Source organism: Fringilla coelebs, assembly GCF_963513975.1.
Source record: "Fringilla coelebs genome assembly, chromosome: 23".
Lineage (NCBI taxonomy): Eukaryota > Metazoa > Chordata > Aves > Passeriformes > Fringillidae > Fringilla > Fringilla coelebs.
The window spans coordinates 3735879-3760837 of NC_140049.1; the positions used below are offsets into that span (position 1 = coordinate 3735879).

The 24959-nt window shown below is 44.1% G+C and overlaps 1 protein-coding gene across 1 annotated transcript in view; it reads left to right on the top strand.

The window, feature by feature from the left end:
- Positions 1-24959, top strand: part of SRGAP2 (SLIT-ROBO Rho GTPase activating protein 2) — a 120422-nt gene that overhangs the window by 82640 nt on the left and 12823 nt on the right. The window contains exons 11-19 of the mRNA XM_084220863.1: positions 2038-2065; positions 4444-4474; positions 5688-5748; positions 7280-7357; positions 11161-11295; positions 13431-13536; positions 14669-14893; positions 19237-19316; positions 24614-24794. Of these exons, the coding sequence (XP_084076989.1) occupies positions 2038-2065; positions 4444-4474; positions 5688-5748; positions 7280-7357; positions 11161-11295; positions 13431-13536; positions 14669-14893; positions 19237-19316; positions 24614-24794 (925 nt within the window). The remainder of the gene's footprint in view (positions 1-2037; positions 2066-4443; positions 4475-5687; positions 5749-7279; positions 7358-11160; positions 11296-13430; positions 13537-14668; positions 14894-19236; positions 19317-24613; positions 24795-24959) is intronic.

Consider the following 24959-nt stretch of genomic DNA (forward strand, 5'->3'; position numbering starts at 1 on the left):
AAAAGTGAAATACTCCTTGCTGCAGGAATTGAGAGTTTTGTGTTTATCTGAGGTGAGGGGAGGATGTGTTTTAGTTTAGTCTGATTAAATTTGCTCATCTCCTCGGCTCTCCTGTAGGAAAGGGTGGCTGGAGGCAAAGTTTGGTGTCCTCAGGGCATTTTTGTTGTGCCTCTGAGGATCTGTGAGTGGCAGAGTGATGGCATTCCTGGATCCTGGCTGACCCCTGCATTCCTGCCCTGTTCCCTCTTAACCTGCCTGCCCCCTGCACCCAGCTCGAGCTGTGCTGGGGGGGAAAAGAGAGGAAATTAAATGTGATTTCTGTATTGCTGGGTGGATTTAAAGGCTGCTTCTGTTTTCTTGATTTGTTTTTTGCAAACAGAGCTTTGGCAGTGGCTCTGTGACCCTGTGAGCGCCCAGAAAAACTCCTCCTGTCATCTGTGAGATCAGAAGGAGCTGGGAAAGGCAGGAACATCCCATTTCCCAACCCACAGGAGCAGGTTAATGCTACAAAGTGGGGACTGTGCCTAGATTTATCCATAAAATGTCACTTCATTGGGAAATGGGCAAATAAAATTCCCTCCACACGTCCCCAGAGCAGGGTCAGGAGCTCTGCAGGAAAATGTGTCTCCAGCTGTGTGCCTTCAGTGCCTGGGAGCTTCAGGGGGTTGTTCTTTTTTATTCCCCTCCCTGCCCCATCCTCAGGTGATGTTTTTTAGTCCTGGTGGTGCAAATTGCCTTAATCTGAAGATGACAAGTTCCAGCAATAAAAGTAGCAGCAAGTCCTCCTCTCTGCCAGTAATGATGTCCCTGCCTCCTGTCCCCATTTGTCACCCTAATGCAGGAGCCCCTTGATGCTGCCACAGTCATTTCTCTGTGTGAAAATTCCATGATGAAAAAGGGGACAGATGGCTGGAAATTCTGCTGCAGAATAACATTTTCATGTAAATTATGCACTGTTTTGGCTTTTACAGTGGGGAGAGCAAAAGTGGCTATCAAGATGTGCTCAGCTAATTGTCAGCCATCAGCAATTAGCTGCTTCCCTCTCTCCTCCTTCCACCTCCCCTGGAGCAGGAAGACAACGGGAGGGAAGGTGGATTTTCAGCTGGTGTGCTTTGCTTTCACTGGTTTTCTTCCACCAAAAAAAAAATCCTCCTGTCCCACTCCCAGCAGCGCATCTTCCTCTCTTCTGCCTCTTCTGTTGTGATGTTTTAGGTGATGCTGAATTAGCAAGTCCCTGAGTTTGGCTGCTGCTTCCTTGAAAACTCAGCTCAAGTTAACGGAGTGTTTTTGATAAATATGTTTGTAAAAACACCACTGAACGTCTGTCTCTGAAAATAGCTCTGGTGCCAGCACGTCCAGGCTGTGGGCTGACAAATCTGGGAATGTTTGCACTCTTCCTCAGGGGCTGGGGGGAAGGAGAATCCCCTGCCCCACCAGTTCCCCTGGGAAGAGGGAGGGAGGGACTGACAAGCCCAGGTTTTTTTTTGGGGGGCAGAAATCAACAATTAAAATGCTCAGGGAGGTGATTTCTATTTCAAATCAAGAATTCACATGGAGAGAGGAGTGCTTGGACAGCCTGAGCTGGCAGGGATGGCTTTGGTGCTGTCCTTGGGGCTTCCCCTCCTCTCTCCTCTGCTTTCCTCCATCTCCTTCCAGAATTCTCTGTGCAGAAGGCATTTCCCCATCCCTCCCTCCTCTGCTTTCCTCCATCTCCTTCCAGAATTCTCTGTGCAGAAGGCATTTCCCATCCATCCCTCCTCTGCTTTCCTCCATCTCCTTCCAGAATTCTCTGTGCAGAAGGCATTTCCCATTCCTTTCTCCTCTGTTTCCTCCATCTCCTTCCAGAATTCTCTGTACAGAAGGCATTTCCCTATCCCTCTCTCCTCTGCTTTCCTCCATCTCCTTCCAGAATTTTCTGTACAGAAGGCATTCCCCATCCCTCTCTCCTCTGCTTTCCTCCATCTCCTTCCAGAATTTTCTGTGCAGAAGGCATTTCCCATTCCTCCCTCCTCACTCTGCATCTCTTTCTCTCCACAGGTCAGCGGACAGACTGTGCCCTGGCCAGGTAGGTGTGGCTGGGGGAATTGGGGTTTTTTAGGAAAATCTGATGCAAATTGGTGATTCCAGATCAGTTCCCAGCCCAGGATGTGTGTCTGTTAGAAAAATAAACTGATTTAGAGCCACAGAATGGGATCATGGAGTGGATTGGGTGGGAAGGGACATTAAAGCTCAGCCAGTGCCACCTTCCAGTGTGCCAGGTGCTCCAAATCCCATCCAGCCTGGCCTGGAACACTTCCAGAGATGGGGCAGGAGTTTAATACATTTAATTAAGTGTATTAATCTATTATAAATTCAATTTCTACATACTAAATTTTTATAATTTTTATAATATTTTTACATATTATATTTTCTATACATTTATTCATTTATTATAATTTAAATTTGATATGACATATATATATAGATATAGTATTTGTTTCTATTAATTAAATTTATAATAAATTTAATCTTTATAAATATAATGTGTAAAATAATAATAATAATACTGATAATAACAATAATAATAATAATAATAATAATAATAATAATAATAATAATAATAATAATAATAATAATAATAATAATAATTTATATAATTAGCTAATAGAAACAAGTTCCTTTTCTTGCCTTGGTGTATTTAGAGCATTGTTTCCATTTCATTTCTGAGGCCTCTCAGCTTCTCAGGAGGAAAGATCCTAGCAAAATGATTTTTCATAAAATATGTCTGTGACAGGCCATACCATTGTTTCCCAAACCTTTCATTTCAATCTCACTTATAAATTCTATATTCTCAAGATCTTTTGCCAAGCAAAAGATTTCCTGTTTCATCCCCCCCATTTTGATGAACAACTAAAACATCAGACACTGTTTTACTCACCATTTACTGAAGCAGACAAAATACTGCTATTTAAATGACAATTATCACTATCAGAATAATCAAACCTATTTTACAAAGTTCCTTTAGCCACTCTGACCATCAAACAAACTGTGTGAGTGAGAAATCTCCAGAGTGATGGATTCAGGGGGCTCTGGGGCTCTGCATCATCCTGCCTCGTTAACAAAAGCAAGGTGATTAGCAGCAGCATGCACTCATTACTGCTGTCCCCATTCCTCACTGCCAGGCAAAACTGACAGCTCCTAATTAGACCCTGACATCTGTAATAATCAAATATTCTTCATCATGAAACAATTTTAAAATATCAAAGAATCCTGCTGGCTAACAGTTTTAAACCCACCTCGTTGTCTCTGACATCCCATAGAATCAGATTATTTTTTAATTTTTTTTTTCATTCAGTGTTTTTTATTTTTTTTTTTTTTACAAAAGGAATTTCCTCCAAATTAACACATTTAAAAAAAAAAAATCACATTTATAATCCTCTTATTTATAATTCAGCAGCCATCTGCCCTGGCAGGGAATTGGCTGGAGTGATACATTAGGGCCTCTCTGCCATTATCTCAAGAAACTAAAGGAATTTTAAACCCCAGCAATAAATTTTGAGGGGGAAACCCTGGCAGAAAAAAGCTTTTTTCCTATTTTTCTGCCATTAATATCAACCAACACCAACAAATGAGAGTAGACAGACAAAGCTTAGCCTGGCTGCTGGGTGCTGCTGGATTTCTGGCTCTGGAATTTTGGTTTACTGGGATTTTTTTGCTCTGGAATTTTGCTTTACTGGAATTTCAGGCTCTGGAATTATAATTCACTGGGACTTCAGGCTCTGGAATTTTGGTTTACTGGGATTTTTGGCTCTGGAATTATGATTGACTGGGATTTTTGGCTCTGAAATTATGGTTTACTAAAATTTTCAGCTCTGGAATTATGATTGACTGGGATTTTTTTGCTCTGGAATTCTGGTTCACTGGGATTTCTGGCTCTGGAATTATATTTTACTGGGATTTCAGGCTCTGAAATTATGGTTTACTGGATTTTTTGTCTCTGGAATTTTGGTTTACTGGGAATTTTGGCTCTGGAATTATATTTTACTGGGATTTCTGGCTCTGAAATTATGGTTTACTGGGATTTTTTTGCTCTGGAATTTTGGTTTACTGGGAATTTTGGCTTTGAAATTATGATTGACTGGGATTTCAGGCTCTGGAATTTTGGTTTACTGGGACTTCAGGCTCTGGAATTTTGGCTCTGGAATTATGATTGACTGGGATTTCTGGCTCTGGAATTTTGCTTTACTGGGATTTCTGCCTCTGGAATTTTGGTTTACTGGGATGTCAGGCTCTGGAATTATGGTTTACTGGGATTTTTTGCTCTGGAATTTTGGCTCACCGGGATTTTTGGATCCCTCCCTGCTCCAGCTCGTGGCTGGGAGCGCTGTAGGGCTGAGCTGGTGATGGGGGAGGATTATTCTGATTTTCTGCTCTTTTTTTTTCCCTCCTGCTCCCCTGGACCAGTGGCAGGCGCAGCTCCACCGTGAGGAAGCAGGTAATTATTAAAGCAATAATTAAAACAATTAACATTTCCCTCAGTAACGAGGCAGGGGTGTGGTGTGGGAAGAGGAGGAGTGGTGGAAAAACAATTTTCATCTGTCCCTCCCTGTCCTCCATGGACCTTTTCAGTCTTGTTGGAGAAATCCCTCAAACCTGGATCCAAAACCTTGTTAATTTTCTATAAAAAAATTAAAAATTGCTTTTACTTTGTGTTTTGAGAGACCTGGAATCAAAAATCAAAAAAAACCTTGTTTATTTTCCATGTTAAATATAAAAATTTAAAATTACTCTGTGTTCTCACAGACCTGGGATTAAAAAGTCCAAAACCTCATTCATTTTCTATGGCAAAATTTAAAATTTCCTGGAATCAAAAATCCAAAACCTTGTTCATTTCCATGACAAAAATTAAAATTACTCTAGGTTTTGAGAGACCTGGAATCTAAAATCCAAAACCTCATTCATTTTCCATGATAAAATTTAAAATTTCCTGGAATCAAAAATCCCAAACCTTGTTCATTTTCCATTGCAAAATTTAAAAGTGCTTTTACTTTGTGTTTTGAGAGACCTGGAATCAAAAATCCAAAACTCATTCATTTTCCATGGCAAAATTTAAAATTGCTTTTATATTGTGCTTTGAGAGACCTGGAATTAAAAATCATAAAAACCCTTGTTTATTTTCCATGTTAAAATTTAAAATTTAAAATTACTCTTTGTTCTGACAGACCTGGGATCAAAAATCCAAAACCTTGTTCATTTCCATGACAAAAATTAAAATTACTCTGGGTTTTGAGAGACCTGGAATCAAAAATCAAAAAAAAACTTGTTTATTTTCCATGTTAAAATTTAAAATTTAAAATTACTCTGTGTTCTGACAGACCTGGGATCAAAAATCCAAATCCTTGTTCATTTTCCATGGCAAAATTTAAAATTTTAAATTTAAAATTCCAAACTGCTTTCTGGTTGTGCCTTCCTGTAATAAAGATTTGGGGATAATCTGTTGTTTTTTTGGTAGCCAAGTGAGCTAAAATGTGTTTCTGTGGGATAGGGGGACCCAAAAAGGAAAAAATTTGGGAATTCCAGTTCAGTGTTGGGACTTTGGAGTTTGGGATGAAGGGAGCCAGGTGTGATCTTGGTGTGCAGAGTCAAATCTTGCTCATTTTTTGTTGTTTTTTATTTCTTTTCTGCATCTGGGGTTCCCCTCTGGGCAGGATTCCTGCCAGGCCATTCCCCTGGTGGTGGAGAGCTGCATCCGCTTCATCAGCCGGCACGGTGAGTGCGGGAAATAAAATAAAATAAAATAAAATAAAATAAAATAAAATAAAATAAAATAAAATAAAATAAAATAAAATAAAATAAAATAAAATAAAATAAAATAAAATATAATAAAATATAATATAATAAAATATAATATAAAATAAAGTAATATAAAATAATAATAAAATAAAATAAAATATAAAATATAGTAATATAAAATAATATAAAATAAAATAAAATAAAATAAAATAAAATAAAATAAAATAAAATAAAATAAAATAAACCTATGCACGGTGAGTGCGGGACACTGCTGGGAAATAAATAAATTAAAATAAAATAAAATATAAAATAAAATAAAATAAAATAAAATAAAATAAAATAAAATAAAATAAAATAACCTATGCACGGTGAGTGCGGGGCACTGCTGGGAAAGAAATAAAACAAATAAAATAAATATATAAAATAAAATAAAATAAAATATAAAATAAAATAAAATATAAAATAAAATATAAAATAAAATAAAATAAAATAACCTATGCACGGTGAGTGCGGGACACTGCTGGGAAAGAAATAAAACAAATAAAATAAAATATAAAATAAAATGAAAAAAAATTATATAAAATAAAATAAAATAAAATAAAATAAAATAAAATAAAATAAAATAAAATAAAATAACCTATGCACGGTGAGTGGGGGACACTGCTGGGAAAGAAAGAAAGAAATAAAATATAAAATAAAATAAAATAATATAAAATAATCTATGCACAGTGAGTGTGGGGGACATTCCTATAAAATAAAATATAAATAGAATGAAATAAAATAACCTATGCACAGTGAGTTTGTGGGACATTCCTATAAAATATAAAATAAAATAAAATAAAATAAAATAAAATAAAATAAAATAAAATAAAATAAAATAAAATAAAATAAAATAAAATAAAATAAAATAAAATAAAATAACCTGATTTCACTCAGATTCCAAAGCTTCCTTTGATTTTCCAGCAGACTCAATTGAGTCCTTTATTTAAAGGTTTTAAACGTTTTCTTCTTGGTATTGGTCAAAATCCTGGTACCACATTGGAGTGGGAGCTGATGGGGGATAAATCCCTCAGGAGAAGCTGATTCCAGCACCAGGAGATGCTGATTTCACTCAGATTCCAGAACTGCCTTTGATTTTCCACCAGACTCAGCTGGGTCCTTTTTAAACTCAGTTTAGATGTTTTTCCTCCTGGCATTGGTCGTATTTTACTCCTGGCTGCTCCACTGCTGCTTTATGACTTCCTCTGGGTTGTAAAACCCTCTGGGGTGAGAGATAACATGAATGGCTGTCACTCCAGCAGTTTAGAAGGGTTAATAATTCTTCTGTCTGTGCTGAGTTCTGTTTTTTTCATATTCTGGACATCTCAGGGAAGAGTGCCTTTTGAGCAGCATCCTCTGCCTTTGTTCTTGTTTCTCCTTTCTTGCAGGAGTTGTGGCTGCTGGAGGTGCCATCTCCTTTTATCTCATCCATCTCTCCCTGTCATCAGCATCTCTTGTTTTCCTGCAGGTTTGCAGCACGAAGGGATTTTCAGAGTGTCTGGCTCCCAGGTCGAAGTGAATGACATCAAAAATGCATTTGAGAGAGGTAAGGAGCAGCTCTCCCAACAGCCCAGGAATTGCTGCCAAGTGTGGGGATTTCTGTGAGCTCTCAGAGCTGCCCTGGGTGCAGCTCACTCCTTTTTTTCCTTTTGATTTTTGGTGTTTCCTGAGTGAGGCTCTCCCAAACACCTCCCTGGTGCTCATTAACCTTGAATTCTCACTTGTTTGCTGTTGTGCTTTGTACCCCGTGGAGTGCCTGTGTAATAAATATTCTGAATTCAATCTCCTCTCATGCCTGATAGCTTATTGATTGTTTGCAACACTAAAGGACGTGGAGGATTTCATTATGAGGTGGAACTGCAGTTTCCTCCCCTCTCCCCAGCTCTTTGTGTGCTGGAGGATGAATTTCAGAGGTTTTTTTTCTGTCTTGTTGAGGCACAGCTTGGCTACATTTATTCAAAATACCAGCAAGGGAGAGAGGGAAATTTCAAGAGAGTCTTAATTTGAGGTAGCTTTTAATAGATTGGATATTTTTTCTCTTTTTCCCTTTTCCATACAAAGGCAGGGAGCAGTTGGGAGCCTCCTGACTCATCAGCTCCTCGCTGGGCTGTTCTCCCTGGCAGGGCAGGTTCAGAGGAGCTGCTCCTCAGGCAGTCCCTGGGAACAACAGGGCTTCTGTTCATCCCTGGAATCTGTGCTCCCAAAGAATAGGATCAGTGTTTTTCCCTGCTTGCTGCTGCAGGAGAAGGGCAGACATTAATTAGCTTTATTTTGCTTTTGGGGGAGAGGGAATTTTAATGAGCGACGTGTGCTGGGTGATGTCACCTGTCCTCAGCTCCATCTACCTGAGAGTGAAAACCCTCACAGCAGAGGAGGCAGGAATGTGTGTCACAGCCAGGAAAAGCATCAGAATCAGATTTTTATCTAAAAAAGTTTTTATATAAAGAAATAGCAGCTTGGAGAAATACCCACTTTATCAGAATCAGATTTTTATATAAATTTTTTTTTATATAAAGAAATACCAGCTTGGGGAAATACCCACTTTTATCAGTATCAGATTTTTAGCTAAAGAAGTTTTTGTATAAGGAAATACCAGCTTGGGGAAATACCCACTTCTATCAGAATCAGATTTTTATATAAAGAAGTTTTTGTATAAGGAAATACCAGCTTGGGGTAATACCCACTTTATCAGAATCAGATTTTTATATAAAATTTTTTTTATATAAAGAAATACTAGCTTGGGGAAAAACCCACTTTAGCAGAATCAGATTTTTATATAAAAAATTTTTTATATAAAGAAATAGCAGCTTGGGCAAATACCCACTTTAGCAGAATCAGATTTTTATATAAAAAATCTTTTATATAAAGAAATAGCAGCTTGGAGAAATACCCACTTTTATCAGAATCAGATTTTTATATAAAGAAGTTTTTATATAAAGAAATACCAGCTTGGGGAAATACCCACTTTATCAGAATCAGATTTTTTTTTTTTTTTTTATATAAAGAAATACCAGCTTGGGGAAATACCCACTTTATCAGAATCAGATTTTTATCTAAAAAAGTTTTTATATAAAGAAATAGCAGCTTGGGGAAATACCCACTTTTATCAGAATCAGATTTTTATCTAAAGAAGTTTTTATATAAAGAAATAGCAGCTTGGAGAAATACCCACTTTTATCAGAATCAGATTTTTAGCTAAAGAAGTTTTTGTATAAGGAAATACCAGCTTGGGGAAATACCCACTTCTATCAGAATCAGATTTTTATATAAAGAAGTTTTTGTATAAGGAAATACCAGCTTGGGGTAATACCCACTTTATCAGAATCAGATTTTTATATAAAATTTTTTTTATATAAAGAAATACTAGCTTGGGGAAAAACCCACTTTAGCAGAATCAGATTTTTATATAAAAAATTTTTTATATAAAGAAATAGCAGCTTGGGCAAATACCCACTTTAGCAGAATCAGATTTTTATATAAAAAATCTTTTATATAAAGAAATAGCAGCTTGGAGAAATACCCACTTTTATCAGAATCAGATTTTTATATAAAGAAGTTTTTATATAAAGAAATACCAGCTTGGGGAAATACCCACTTTATCAGAATCAGATTTTTTTTTTTTTTTTTATATAAAGAAATACCAGCTTGGGGAAATACCCACTTTATCAGAATCAGATTTTTATATAAAGAAGTTTTTAAATAAAGAAATAGCAGCTTGGGGAAATACCCACTTTTATCAGAATCAGATTTTTATATAAAGAAGTTTTTGTATAAAGAAATAGCAGCTTGGGCAAATACGCACTTTTATCAGAATCAGATTTTTATATAAAAAATTTTTTATATAAAGAAATACCAGCTTGGAGAAATGCCCACTTTAGCAGAATCAGATTTTTATATAAAAAATCTTTTATATAAAGAAATAGCAGCTTGGGGAAATACCCACTTTTATCAGAATCAGATTTTTAGCTAAAGAAGTTTTTGTATAAGGAAATACCAGCTTGGGGAAATACCCACTTTATCAGAATCAGATTTTTATATAAAATTTTTTTAATATGAAGAAATACCAGCTTGGGGAAATACCCACTTGTTCCATGCAGAAATAAAAAAGAGGATTTTTTTCCCCCCTCATCTCACTTGTCTCTGTAAATCTGTGATGTAGAGCACTGCCAAAGTTAACAATAAGGTCCCTGCAGTTTATTACTCCATGCAGAGCCCTTGGTGGCAGTTAATATCAGGGACAGTGCTCAGGTTTGGAGTGGCCCATTTATTATCCTGGGTGTTATTAAGATAATAGGCAAGCTTTGGTAATTTCAGTCCCATAATGGATATATATAGCTTCAATTTGAGGGTTGCCCCATCATTAAATCTAATTATGGCTGGTAGGGTTTTCCCCAGGGAGCAGCTCCTTGAGTGAGCATCCTCCCTGTGGTGGGGCAGGCTGACCCTGCTGGATCTGCAGCAACAAATTGTCCCAGAAACAATTCCCCCACCTCTTCCCTGGGCCTGCACCCACCTGGCCAGGTGTGAGATGTTTCTGTGTCCCCTGTGATGTTTGTGTGTCCTCTATGTCATCTGGGCCAGGTGTGTGATGCTCAGTGTCCCCTGTGTCCCCTGGGCCAGGTGTGTGATGTTTGTGTGTCACTTGAGCCAGGTGTGTGATGCTCCTGGGCCACCTGGGCCAGGTGTGTGGTGTTTCTGTGTCCCCTGGGTCACCTAGGCCAGGTGTGTGATGCTCCTGGGCCACCTGAGCCAGGTGTGTGATGTCTGTGTGTCTCCTGTACCACCTGGGCCAGGTGTGTGATGTTTGTGTGTCCCCTATGTCCCCTGGGCCAAGTGTGTGATGCTCAGTGTCCCCTGTGCCACCTGGGCCAGGTGGGTGATGCTCCTGTGTCCCCTGGGCCAGGTGGGTGATGTTTGTGTGTCCCCTGTGATGTCTGTGTGTCCCCTGTGTCCCCTGGGCCAGGTGGGTGATGTTTGTATGTCCTCTGGACCAGGTGTGTGATGTCTGTGTGTCCCCTGTGTCCCCTGGGCCAGGTGTGTGATGCTCAGTGTCCCCAGGGTCACCTGAGCTGCAGTTTTGGGTCACCTAAAGCCCCAAAGCTGTGCTGTGCTCCCCTGCCCAGAACACCTGGAGCATCCCTGCAGCAGGAGCACTGCCACACCCCGTGGGTGCCAGGGGGACACCTGGGTGACAGAGCTGCCCTGGCATTCCTGGCAGAGCTTCCCACCTGGGCACCTCTCTGTGCCTCACTCTGCAGTGCAGCTGGGGTGGCTGGGATGAACACAAACCCTTTTCTCCCAGTGTTTGATTTCCTCCAGGATTCTGATTTTTCCCTCCTTGCTCCTAAGGGGAGGATCCCTTGGCTGGGGACCAGAACGACCACGACATGGATTCCATAGCAGGAGTCCTCAAGCTCTATTTCCGAGGCCTGGAGCACCCCCTCTTCCCCAAGGACATCTTCCATGACCTGATTGCCTGTGTCAGTAAGTACATCAAGAACTGGGAGGAAATAGGATTCATTTTCCTCATCCTCCCACTTGTCTTCTTTCCCTTTCCCCTTTTTTTCCTGACTCCAGGGTGAGATTTTGGGGTTCCTCTGGCTGGGTTTGTGCTGCTGGGCTGGTCTCTGTTATCCAGTCACCTTTTCACAGCCATCCTTGCTCTGACATGAATGAACAAGGAGATAAAAATTCACAGATTTTAAGGGCTGTGTGAGCCAGGATTCTTTTAAAAAAGAGAATAAAGCAAAAAAAACTCTCTTTTGTGTAAAATAATCCTGATGAGCTGTCATCAGAGGATGGCAGGGATCACCAGCAGGGTTCCCTAGATATCTGCATTCCCTGGGTGTCTGCTGCCATGCTCCTGTGTGCTGGCCTCAGCTGACAAGGTAGTTTTTATTCATAGAGTTTTTATTCATAGAGTTTTTATTCATATTCCTTTTAGCTTCACACCCACAAGGGACCATCCACTGCCTCCTGCTCCAGCACATCAACCATCAGGGCTCTCCCTGCTAACATTTTTCATGGTTGCTGAAGGTGTTTCTGCCAGCCAGAGGGTTGGTGGTGGTTTCTGTGTTGTTTTTAAGTGGCCTGGCTCTTGCTGCATCCCCCCAGAATTGAAGAATGGTTCCATTGTCCGAGCAGAGAAATGGCCTTTGCAGGGGCAGCCTCTGAGGATCCCTGAGCAGGCAGCTTCAGACGTGGCCTGTGCTTTTCTGCTCCTGATAAATGCATTTCCAGACTGGGATTTGTGCAATGTTGAGAAGCAAAACCCTCTCTCCCCCTCGGAGCTGATTTATGCTGCCCACTTCTTTCTCAGCAGGCTGCTGCACACAGAGCCCTTTGCCTCACCCTTTAACTGTGCTCATTCCAGCTTCTCCTTCCAAACACCCACTGAAGGAGCCCTTGTGGCAGAGCCCCTGGAGCAGGGGACACCCAGAGCTCCCACGCTGGCAGGGTGGAGGAGGCACAGGGGGTGGGATGGAGGGAGATGGGAAATCTCTGGAGCCAGGGCTTGGAATTTGGGGTTTATTGCAAAGGGCCCTGCCTGGAGCTGCCAGCCACAGCTCTGAGAGAAGTAAAGAGAGTGGTGAACATGAGAGAGAGAGTGTGGTGCTGTTCACAGGGGTTCCAGGACGAGGGAAGAGATGAGAATCTTGACTCCATGCTTCAGAAGGCTGATTTATTATTTTATGCTATATATTATATTCAAAGAAAATTATCCATTAAAATTATACTAAAAGAATAGAAGAAAGGATTTCATCAGAAGGCTTGGAAGGAAAAGAATGGGATGGTAGTAAAATGTTGTGACTGACCAGAGAGTCCGAGACAGCTGGACTGGGATTGGCCATGAATTAAAAACAACCACATGAGGCCAATCAAAGCTGCTCCTGTTGCATTCCACAGCAGCAGAGAATCATTGTTCACATTTCATTTATGAGACCTCTCAGCTTCTCAGGAGAAAAAAATCCTAGCAAAAAGATTTTTCATAAAATATGTCTGTGACAAGAGAGGATGAGAGGATAAGAGAGTAAGAGAGAGGTTCCTGTTACAATACCATAAATCTCCTTCTGTGCTGAATATTCTAATTCTCACCAACCAACCTAGCCCAAGATACAAATCCTACAGCATTTACATACAGCCCATAAGAATCATTACATTCCCACACTGTGTTACATTTTAAACCCTAAAAACTCCTCTTTGGCCCCTTCTGCCAGGCTGGCAGGGTCTGCTCTGCCCCTTGGAGCTGCCTGCAAGCAGAGGGTGTTGTTCCATCCAAAGGGGATCCCCTTCAGCTGGCCACACCATTGTTTTCCAGTTGTTCAGTAACTGAGGCATCTCAAAGCTGCTTTCATTTCAATCTCACTTTTAGTTTCCATCTTCTCAAAACCATTTGCCAGGCAATCATATTTATAAAGCTTTCCTGTCTCATCTCCCCCAACAGCAGGGAGGTGTTTGGGGATCCTCTCTGGCAGAGGCTTTGCCAGCAGGTTCTGCAGCAAATCCCCTCCTGCAGGAGCAGGGCAGGGCTCCTGGTGGCCCTGGGGGGAGCAGGGCAGGGCTCCTGGTGGCCCTGGGGCCGTGGCAGCAGGGGTGACTCTGGTCTCTCTCTCTTCCAGCCATGGATAACTTGCAGGAGCGAGCGCTGCACGTGCGGAAGGTGCTGCTGAACCTGCCCAAGACCACCCTGATTGTCATGAGATACCTCTTTGCATTCCTCAATCAGTGAGTACCCCTGGGAGCACCTTCTGACCCTTTGATTGCAGCTCTGGAAGTTCTGGGGTGGTTTTGCTTGGAGGGTCTCAGTTGCAGAGGTGGGCAGCAGCATTCCCTTGAAATTGGGCATCCTCCTTGTGCAGCAATGTGCTCAGGGGCCCTGCCAGGAGCTCCTGTGCTGCCTCCCTGCTCCAGCAGCTGCCTCCAAACCCTGCCCTGGCATCCCTGGCTGCCAGGGCTCTGCTGCAGGGCCTGGGAGAAACATGGAATTATTGAGGATGGACAGGGCAGGGACACCTTCCTCCATCCCAGGCTGCTCCCAGCCCTGTCCAGCCTGGCCTTGGGCACTGCCAGGGATCCAGGGGCAGCCCCAGCTGCTCTGGGCACCCTGTGCCAGGGCCTGCCCACCCTCCCAGGGAGGAATTCCTTCCCAATATCTCATTTAGCCTCCTCTCTTTCAGTTTAGATCAGTGGCAGGGGGGTCCTGCTGTAACACCAGTCTTGAGCTGGGCTGCAGGTGGGCTCTGAACAATAACAAAGAAATAAAGTCAAATATTAAATTCAGCACCCAGAGCTTTCCCTTTGCGGTTTCTATCTCATTTCTCACTAAATACCATGATTGTTTCACTTTTTATGTGGATCCAGAATATTTGTATCTCATGAAGCCCAAAAGTGAGCTCAGCTGTGTTCTGAGCAGAGGATGGTGATGGTGTGGGTTATTTTCAGGACAAAGGAGGAATTGAGAATCTGACTCCATGTTCTTAGAAGGCTAATTTATTATTTTATGATATATTAAAGAATGCTATACTAAACTAAAGAATAGAGACAGGATCCAGACAGAAGGCTACAAAGATAATAATGAAAACTTGTGACTCCTTCCAGAGCCCTGGACATTGATTGGTGACTAAGTCAAAACAATTCACATGAAACCAGTGACACAATCACATGTTGGAAAAACAATCTCCAAACACATTCCAAAGCAGCCAAACACAGGAGAAACAACTCAGATCATTATTGTTTTCATTTTTCTCTGAGGCTTCTCAGCTTCCCAGCAGAAGTCCTGGTGAGGGGATTTTTCAGTGACAATGCTGATGATGATTTCTGCTGTTCACCCTCTTTCCCACCTCTGTTTTTTTTGCAGTTTGTCCCAGTTCAGTGAAGAGAACATGATGGATCCCTACAACCTGGCCATCTGCTTTGGGCCCACGCTGATGTCTGTGCCTGAGGGCCATGACCAGGTCTCCTGCCAGGCTCATGTCAATGAACTGATCAAAACCATCATCATCCAGCACGAGAACATCTTCCCAGGGCCCAGGGAGCTGGAGGGCCCAGTCTACAGCAGAGGGGGCAACACAGAGGATTACTGGTATGATGGATCCATGAGCAGGGCCATGCTGGATGTTTACCCATGGGTTGGGATGCTGAAGCTGTGTTGGTTAATTCAGGATTGCAGCAGTTCAAAAATCTGTTTTATAGCAGCAAAGATGGCTCTGGTCTCTCTGGAGAGCTTTAAAGGAATAAGCTGGTATAAAGTAGCTGTGCAGTTGTCAAACCTCACTCACTTATCTTGAAGGGCAAGGCTGTGGAGGGATTTTCTTGGATGTTCTGGTTTGGTTGCTGCCAAAATCAATCTCTTTTTGTTGTTTTTATTTTTTCCTTTTATTTTTTTTCTTCCTCTCCTGCTTTTGCCTTTTCTCTGTGCCTGTCTGGAGCGCCTTTGCTTCAGACACAGGGGTCACTCACAGCTGAACCTCCAAGGCTGTGGCACAGCTGAATTTCCAGGGCTGCAGGGGGAGGGAAGAGGCAGGAATGCAAAATCACCATTTCCATGCAGCCCCAGCTCCAGAGGGCCGGCCACGTGCTCGGGCTCAGAGCACATCTGGAAGCAATTCAGGCAGAGCAGCTCCTGTCAAATGGGCAGTGGGGGAGGAAAGGAAAAGGGGAAAGGAAAGGAGAAAGGAGAGAAGGAAAGGAGAAAGGAGGAAAGGGGAAAGGAAAGGGGAAAGGAGGAAAGGGGAAAGGAAAGGGGAAAGGAGGAAAGGGGAAAGGAAAGGGGAAAGGAGGAAAGGGGAAAGGAAAGGAAAGGGGAAAGGAAAGGAGAGGGGAAAGGAAAGGGGAAAGGAAAGGAAAGGAAAGGGGAGAGGAAAGGAAAGAAAAGGAGGAAAGGAGAGAGGAAAGAAAAGGAGGAAAGGAGAGAGGAAAGGAAAGGAGAGAGGAGAGGAAAGGAAAGAGGAAAGGAGAAGAGAAAAGGAGAAGAGGAGGAAAGGAAAGGAGAAAAGAAGAGGAGGAAAGGAGAAAGAAGAGGAGGAAAGGAGGAAAGGAGAAAGAAGAGGAGGAAAGGAGGAAAGGAGAAAGAAGAGGAGGAAAGGAGGAAAGGAGAAAGAAGAGGAGGAAAGGAGGAAAGGAGAAAGAAGAGGAGGAAAGGAGGAAAGGAGAAAGAAGAGGAGGAAAGGAGGAAAGGAGAAAGAAGAGGAGGAAAGGAGAAAGAAGAGGAGGAAAGGAGGAAAGGAGAAAGAAGAGGAGGAAAGGAGAAAGAAGAGGAGGAGAGGAGGAAAGGAGAAAGAAGAGGAGGAAAGGAGGAAAGGAGAAAGAAGAGGAGGAAAGGAGGAAAGGAGAAAGAAGAGGAGGAAAGGAGGAAAGGAGAAAGAAGAGGAGGAAAGGAGGAAAGGAGAAAGAAGAGGAGGAAAGGAGGAAAGGAGAAAGAAGAGGAGGAAAGGAGGAAAGGAGAAAGAAGAGGAGGAAAGGAGGAAAGGAGAAAGAAGAGGAGGAAAGGAGGAAAGGAGAAAGAAGAGGAGGAAAGGAGGAAAGGAGAAAGAAGAGGAGGAAAGGAGGAAAGGAGAAAGAAGAGGAGGAAAGGAGGAAAGGAGAAAGAAGAGGAGGAAAGGAGGAAAGGGGAAAGAAGAGGAGGAAAGGAGGAAAGGGGAAAGAAGAGGAGGAAAGGAGAAAGAAGAGGAGGAAAGGAGGAAAGGAGAAAGAAGAGGAGGAAAGGAGGAAAGGAGAAAGAAGAGGAGGAAAGGAGGAAAGGAGAAAGAAGAGGAGGAAAGGAGGAAAGGAGAAAGAAGAGGAGGAAAGGAGGAAAGGAGAAAGAAGAGGAGGAAAGGAGGAAAGGAGAAGAGGAGGAAAGGAGGAAAGGAGAAGAGGAGGAAAGGAGGAAAGGAGAAAAGGAGAAGAGGAGGAAAGGAGAAAAGGAGAAGAGGAGGAAAGGAGAAAGAAGAGGAGGAAAGGAGAAAGGAAAGGAGGAAAGGAGAAAGGAAAGGAGAAGAGGAGGAAAGGAGAGGAAAGGAAGGCTTTGCTTCCCCCTGAGCATCAGGAATGTTCATTTGTGTCCCTTCTCCCCCCCCATTGCTCCTGCTCCCCTTCAGCCCCACAGCAGTGGGATTGGTTATTTTCCTGGCTAAAATAAATAGGTTTTTTCAGTGCAGCCACTGTGGGGACAGAGCAGCCTTGTTCCCCTGGCTCGTCTCAGAGCTGTGGGATCACTCCTCCAAACTCACCGCTGTGTGCACAGCACTTGCCAAAACCTTCTGGAAATTCTCTTCATTTCACCCCCTCTCTGATGTTTTTAGCTGATGTTTTATATGAAGGAATTGCAGGGGGAAAAAAAAAAACCAAAAAAACAACTTAATAATAAAAAAACCAACTTAATAATATTTATGGCCTTGAGGAAACACATTAATTTGGACAAGAGGTTTTGTGCCGTGAGGTGAAGGGAATAAAAGCGTGCTGAGTACCCTCAGTGTGGGTGTTCATTTGTTCAAATTATACTTTTAAAGGAATTTTTTAAAGTAGGAAACGCAGCAAGGACAATTTTTTAGGTGGAAAAGTGTAACTTTAATGAATTTCATTTGTTAAAATGATACTTATAAAGGAAGGGATTTTGGTGGGAAAATCAACAGGGACAATTTTTAGGTGGGAAATGCAGCAAGAACAGATTTTCTCCAAATTAAAAATGAAGAGGTTTTTTTTTTTTTTAGGTTCCATCATGATGATCTAGGAAGGTTACCAAAATGTAACTTAAATAAATTTCATTTGTTAAAATTATATTTATAAAGGACAGGATTTTGGTGGGAAATGCAGCAAGGACAATTTTTTTGGGAGGAAAATGCATCAGGGACAATTTTTTAAGTGGGAAATGCAACAAGAACAGATTTTTCTCCAAATTGAAAATGAAGAGTTTTTTTTTAGGTTCCATCAGTAATTTTATGATCTAGGATGGTTACCAAAATGTAACTTTTATTCAATTTCATTTGTTAAAATTATACTTATAAAGGACAATATTTTTAGGTGGGAAATGCAGCAAGGACAATATTTTAGGTGGGAAATTTTGCTTTTTGGCTGGGAAATTTTGCTTTTTGGCTGGGAAATTTTGCTTTTTAGGTGGGAAACTCTGCTTTTTGAGTGGAATATTCTGCTTTTTAGGTGGGAAATTTTGCTTTTTAGGTGGGAAATTTTGCTTTTTAGGTGGGAAATGCTGCTTTTCAGGAGGCATGGCTGGGGAGAGGCGCGTGGCCCCTGTGCAGGGCTTGGAGCTGCAGCTGTGCTCAACGTGACTTCACAGTCTGGGTGAAACTTTAGCCCTCGGTGCTGCTTCCTCCTGGGGCCTCCAGCTGGCTTCAGAGGCTTCTGTAAACTTTATTAAAGAGCAGAAAGGCTCAGGAGAGGGTGGGCAGCCTGCTGTGCTGTGGATTAAGCAGAATAAGGAGCCAGAATTGTTCAGACATTGCAGCCCTTTCTGTTTTCCTCATATTTAAAAGGTTAGATGGCCAAAAATAAAATTATTTCAACCACTGCAGGGCCAGAATGAGGGGATGAAGTTGCTCCTGTGTGAAGAAGATTTAAAAATCACCTTTAAGGAGTCACAAAAGGCAGCAAAGGAATTTTTTGGTGTAAGATGAAGAGCCAGCACTGGTTTTTTAGCCCTTTTTTTTCCTCCTGAGCGAGGCAGGCAGGGCTGCCAGCTGGCAGCAGCTCTGTGGAGCTGCTTGGGACAGGCAGTGGATCCTCTTCCAGTTTCCTTTCTGCTCCTGTCCAGAGGGAGCTGCTTACAAAAACATCACCTTTGCTTGCCACTTGTTGTCTGTTGATGCTTTCAAAGCTTTTCTCCATGCTGAACATAAATGAGTCCTCTTGGTGGTTTGGGTGCTGTGGAATCTTTATTTACAGCTAATTGGGCTGGGGGAGTTGTTGAGGGAAATGGATGGGACATTTTAAGGTGGTGATGAAAGGGATGGAGGGAGATGGCAGACACAGACCTGGAAATATCAGGTTATAAATCCAGGAGTGATTTCCCCCAGGAAGTTGCAGCTTTCTCATCAGCCAGCTAATGAGCTAATTAGAGCAGTGAGGAGTGCAGGCAGGGGAGGGAGGAGCTGGACCCAGCCTGGCACTGCTGAGTGAGTGCTCAGCATCTCCTGTCAGAGGTGAGCTTGGACTTTGCTGAGAGCACTCAGAAAGAGTCAGCAAAGATCAACAAAGAATTCAGCTTGATTTTCACCCACAGCCACTTCAGCACAGGCATCTACAAAGTGTCTGTAGCAGCAAAAAATCTAAATATTGATCCCTGATGGGGATTCCCAGGTTTGGCTGGTTGCTCTCCAGGATGTTCCCAGTTCTGTCTGGTTATTTTCCAGGATGTTCTGTCTGCTTGCTGGCCATGAGGGCACCTCCATCCCCAGCAGTTACAGCTGTCCCTGTTTCCTTCTGTTGCAGTGAAAGCCCTCATGGAGAGAGAGCCCTGGCAGAAGATTCAGTGCAGGATGTCACAGCTGAGCACCACACCAGTGATGATGGTATGGGAAGTCTGCTCTTTACTGGGGAAACTGGTGCAGCCTGCCCTGGGGGAGGCAGGGAGGGCTGGGCTTGTTTGAAGGTGCAAAGTGGGGTTTAAATCAGAGCAAGCCCTGGAAGCATCACGTGGCAGGAGGGACAAAGGTGTGGGATCAGTGGGAATATCCAGAATTACCTGACAATTTTGGACAATGCCTGGGAATGTGTCCTGGAGCTTGGATCTCTCTGGGAAGGAGGAATTTAGGGGCTCTAAGGACAGGGCACCTCATAACAGAGATGGAGCTTGGATCTCTCTGGGAAAGAGGAATTTGGTGGCTGTAAAGAAGGACAGGCCATGTCACCCTTTAGTTTGGATCTCTGAGAAAAAGGAATTTAATGTCTGTGAGGAAGGACAGGGCAGCTGGTAACAGAGCTGAAGCTTGGATCTCTCTGAGGAAGAGGAGTTTAGGGCCTGTGAGGAAGGACAGCCACCTACCTGATCCTACAGCTGGAGTTTGGATCTCTGAGAAAAAGGAATTTAGGGGCTGTGAGGAAGGACAGGCACCTGATCCCACAGCTGGAGTTTGGATCTCTCTGAGGAAGAGGAGTTTAGGGGCTGTGAGGAAGGACAGCCAGCTCATCCTACAGCTGGAGTTTGGATCTCTCTGAGGAAGAGGAGTTTAGGGGCTCTAAGGAAGGACAGCCAGCTCATCCTACAGCAGGATCTTGGATAACTGAGGAAGAGGAGTTTAGGGGCTGTGAGGAAGGACAGCCTCCTGATCCTACAGCTGGAGTTTGGATCTCTCTGAGGAAGAGGAGTTCAGGGGCTGTGAGGAAGGACAGGCACCTGATCCTACAGCAGGAGCTTGGATCTCTCTGGGGAAGAGAAGTTCAGGGGCTGTGAGGAAGGACAGGCACCTGATCCTACAGCAGGAGCTTGGATTTCTGAGAAAAAGGAGTTTAGGGGCTGTGAGGAAGGACAGCCAGCTGATCCTACAGCTGGAGTTTGGATCCCTGAGGAAGAGGAATTCAGGGGCTGTGAGGAAGGACAGGCACCTCCTCCTGCAGCAGGAGTTTGGATCTCTCTGAGGAAGAGGAGTTTAGGGGCTGTGAGGAAGGACAGGCACCTCCTCCTGCAGCTAGGAGGGAATCCTGGCACCCAGCCTGCAGCCAGCCCGTGCCCTTTGTGGCTGTTGTGGTTTCTGGATCTTGTTGGTGGCTGGGAGGGCACAAAGGAGCAGAGAGCAGAGGAGGACAAGGACAAGAGCTGAGCCAGGGGAGGCTGGGAGGTGTTTTGGATGGAGCCTCTGTGGAATATTCCCTGGGAAGCTTTTGGGAGGGAGCACTTGGCACTGAGGAGCTGGGGCTGGGTTCATTAAGGAGTCTGGTGCTAATTGGGCTGGGCAGTGTCACACCCTGGTCACAGCTCCACCACTGATCTCCCTGGGGTTTGTTCCTCCCCCTGCCTTCAGATGGGACCAAATCTCCTAAAACTCTTTGGGGAGGATGGGATTAACTTCCCAAATAACACTGTCAGCCCAGGCACCTCCACTGCAGGGAGGAATTTGGGGCTGAGGGGAGAGTTTGTGTTTGGCAGAGCATCTGTGCACTTCACCAGCCTCCCTGAGCTGATTTGAGACAGGTATGGGAGGTCAGGAGTGCTGCAAGACGAGCAGATTGTGTGTTTGTTGAGTTATAAATACCAGTGGAAATGTTTTAATCTGCTGCTTGTCTGCCCAAGCTGTCAGACTGGCAGGGGGAATTGTTTGGTTCAGCCTTATTGCTCTTCATTCACACAGTTTTCTTCTCTGAGCATCAGTGCAAGTAGGAAAAAGCTACTGGAAATTAAAGTCTAAAATCAGTGCTCTGGAGAAGAGCCAGAGTCCTAAAAACAAATTGGAACCATGAGAGACCTGAGTGCCACACTCATCTGGACCAACAAACACTTCCAGTGCAGCAGATGGAATTCTCCAAAGCACTCCCATCCCCTCCCTCAGTGCAGGGGACACCAAAAACCACCAGGATTGGGGCTTTTGTGTCAGCACAGGCTGGCAGAGCAGGCAGGAGGGAGGAAGGAGCCAAACCCAGATCCCCACGTGCTCGGGCCAGGCTGTTCCCACCCTTCCCAGTGCCTGGGAGCTGATAACTGGGATTTGTGTGGGGCTGAGCTGGAGTGGGTGGTGGGAGAGTGCTGAGGGGTCAGGTGGGCAGTGGGGGTTGTTGGGTGGGTCAGGTGGGCAGTGGAGGTTGTTGGGGTGGGTCAGGAGGGCAGTGGGGGTTGTTGGGGTGGGTCAGGTGGGCAGTGGAGGTGGTTGGGGTGGGTCAGGTGGGCAGTGGAGGTTGTTGGGGTGGGTCAGGTGGGCAGTGGAGGTTGTTGGATGGGTCAGGTGGGCAGTGGAGGTTGTTGGGGTGGGTCAGGAGGGCAGTGGAGGTTGTTGGGGTGGGTCAGGAGGGCAGTGGAGGTTGTTGGGGTGGGTCTCAGATCCCAGATCCTGCTGCTGGTTGCCCTGAGATGCTCCTGCTCTGCTCCCTCCACCTGGCTGAGCAGCTGCAGCTGGCTCTGATGCATTTACAGCATTATTTTTTCAAGCCCTGCTACCTCCTTGCAGCCTAGAGGCAGCTCCAGACCCAGTTCTGGAGCAAATCCTCTCCCAAGGAGTAAGTGGAAAGGCTGTGCCTCATGTTTGGCCTCTCAGCCCCTCTGAGTTTCCTCCTGTGGTGTGGAGTGGCAGATCTCTCTTTGATCAGGGCAGAGGAACCACAAATCTCTTTCTCCAGGAAAGAACTCAATTTCCATGGATTGCTTGGCTGCATTAAAGCTCCTTTAAAGTAATTAGAGGGAGCCCACTGGGGCTGTGTGGTTGAGCTCATCTCCATTCCCCTGATCCCTGCCCAGAACCAGGAGCTGCCTGAATACACATTTACACTCAAACAGTGGCAGATTTTATTTTTTTTATTTCAGAGCCTTAAAAATAATCCAGGGGAATTCCACATTGATTTTCCTGAGTGTCTTAAATGCCCTTATTGTGCCTGTGTATAATATCAGAGTCCTGCAGGGAGCTGGATTAGTGGCAGGGCATGGCTGGAGCTGCTGTGTGAGCTCTGCAGGAGTGGGCACAGAGCATCCTCTGTGTCCTCAGCCCTGCACCAAGCCCAGCTCTGGGGGCACTGGGTGTTTTCCTTTGCCTCCATCACACTTGGATGAAGAGCAGGGCCTCCCACCAGGGGAATTCCTCTCTCCTGGCTCAGGTGAGCCTCACAGGCAGCAGAAATTTCCTTCTGAATTGGTGCTTTATTTCTGAAGCAGCCTGGAGTGAGAGGCTCTGGAATGATGTTTCCCTCCCCTGCCTGCCCAGGGGATTCACTTCAGCTGCTCTTCAGGAAGAGAACCCTGGGTAGATTTTTGTCTGGAACCCACCTCTGAAAGCCTTTTGATTTTAATGAAACCCTAATTCTGCCCTTGCCACTTCCATTATCGTTGGCTTGAATTGCTGTGAGGGGATTTAGGGCTTAAAAAATACAAATGTGCTCTCTGATTTCCCAAAAGTGACCCTGGATTGGAAGGTGGCAGTGCCACCTCTGCAGTGACACTGGACAAACCAACAGCCCATCAGATTTCTCCTCCATAAAAGAATGCAAAACAATCAGTTATGTACAGAAGGTGTGTGAGAAAGTTCGTTACAGGAATGCAAACATCAGAAAGCTTAAAAGAACTTTAAAAATTAATAAATAAGTAATAAATAAATAATAAATAAATAAATAGGGCAACAGGGTCTTTGGGGGATCAGCTGTGGGGTCTTTGGAGGATCAGCTCTGGGCTCCTGTTGCTTTAGGACACGAAATAAAACCACGTGGACACTGCAATCCCCAAGGTAAAAAAGAAAGAGGTTCAATCTCTGACTCTTAACATTTATGGATTTCCAAAGGTGACAGTGCCACCTCTGCAATGACACTGGACAAACCCATCAGATTTCTCCTCCTCCATAAAACAATGCCAGACAATCAGTTACGTGCAGAAAGTTCGTTACAGGAACGCAAACATCAGAAAGCTTTAAAAGAACTTTAAAAATTAATAAATAATAAATAAATAAATAAACAGGGCAACAGGGTCTTGGGGGGATCAGCTGTGGGGTCTTGGGGGTATCAGCTGTGGGGTCTTGGGGGTATCAGCTGTGGGGTCTTTGGGGGTATCATCTGTGGGGTCTTTGGGAGATCAGCTGTGGGGTCTTTGGGGGATCAGCTCTGGGCTCCTGTTGCTTTAGGACACGAAATAAAACCACGTGGACACTGGAGTCCCCAAGGTAAAAAAGAAAGAGGTTCAATTTCTGACTCCAAATTTATAGATTTCCAAAGGTGACAGTGCCACCTCTGCAATGACACTGGACAAACCCATCAAATCTCTCCTCCTCCATAAATCAATGCCAAACAATCAGTTACGTGCAGAAAGTTCGTTACAGGAGCGCAAACATCAAAAAGCTTAAAAGAACTGTAAAAATTAATAAATAAATAAATAAACAGGGCGACAGGGTCTTTGGGGGATCAGCTGTGGGGTCTTTGGGGGATCAGCTGTGGGGTCTTGGGGGTATCAGCTGTGGGGTCTATGGGGGATCAGCTGTGGGGTCTTTGGGGGATCAGCTCTGGGCTCCTGTTGCTTTAGGACACGAAATAAAACCACGTGGACACTGGAGTCCCCAAGGTAAAAGAGAAAGAGGTTCAATTTCTGACTCTGGCACTTATAGATTTCTGAAGGTGACAGTGCCACCTCTGCAATGACACTGGACAAGCCCATCAGATTTCTCCTCCTCCATAAAAGAATGCCAAACAATCAGTTATGTGCAGAAAGTTTGTTACAGGAGCGCAAACATCAAAAAGCTTAAAAGAACTTTTAAAATTAATAAATAAGTAATAAATAAATAATAAATAAATAATAAATAAATAATAAATAAATAAATAGGGCAACAGGTTCTTTGGGGGATCTGTGGGGTCTTTGGGAGATCAGCTCTGGGCTCCTGTTGCTTTAGGACACGAAATAAAACCACGTGGACACTGCAATCCCCAAGGTAAAAGAGAAAGAGGTTCAATTTCTGACTCTGGCACTTATAGATTTCCAAAAGTGGCCCTGGATTGGAGGGTGCCACCTCTGCAGTGACACTGGACAAACCCATCAGATTTCTCCTCCTCCATAAAACAATGCCAAACAATCAGTTATGTACAGAAAGCTCATTACAGGAGTGCAAACATCAAAAGGCTTAGAAAACCTTAACACAGCAGTGCAGCACAGGTGCTGAGTGAAAGGTTCTGTGTCCCTGCTGTCTCCTAGAGTGCGAGCCCATCGAGGCCATCGCCAGGTTCGACTACGCGGGCCGCACGGCGCGGGAGCTGTCCTTCAAGAAGGGAGCCTCGCTGCTGCTCTACCAGCGCGCCTCCGACGACTGGTGGGAGGGACGGCACAACGGCGTCGACGGCCTCATCCCCCACCAGTACATCGTGGTGCAGGACACGTAGGTGCCACCCTGGCCTGGCTGCCTCCTGCAGGGGCAGGAGGCTGGTGTTGGCTTGTTATTGCCCTGTCTGGGGTAGTAAGGGAGATGTCTGGGTGTGGTCGGTAATTGTTGTGGTGTTGTGGGGGTCCCCAGGGCGAGGGGAGAGGTGAGAATGGAGTCCCA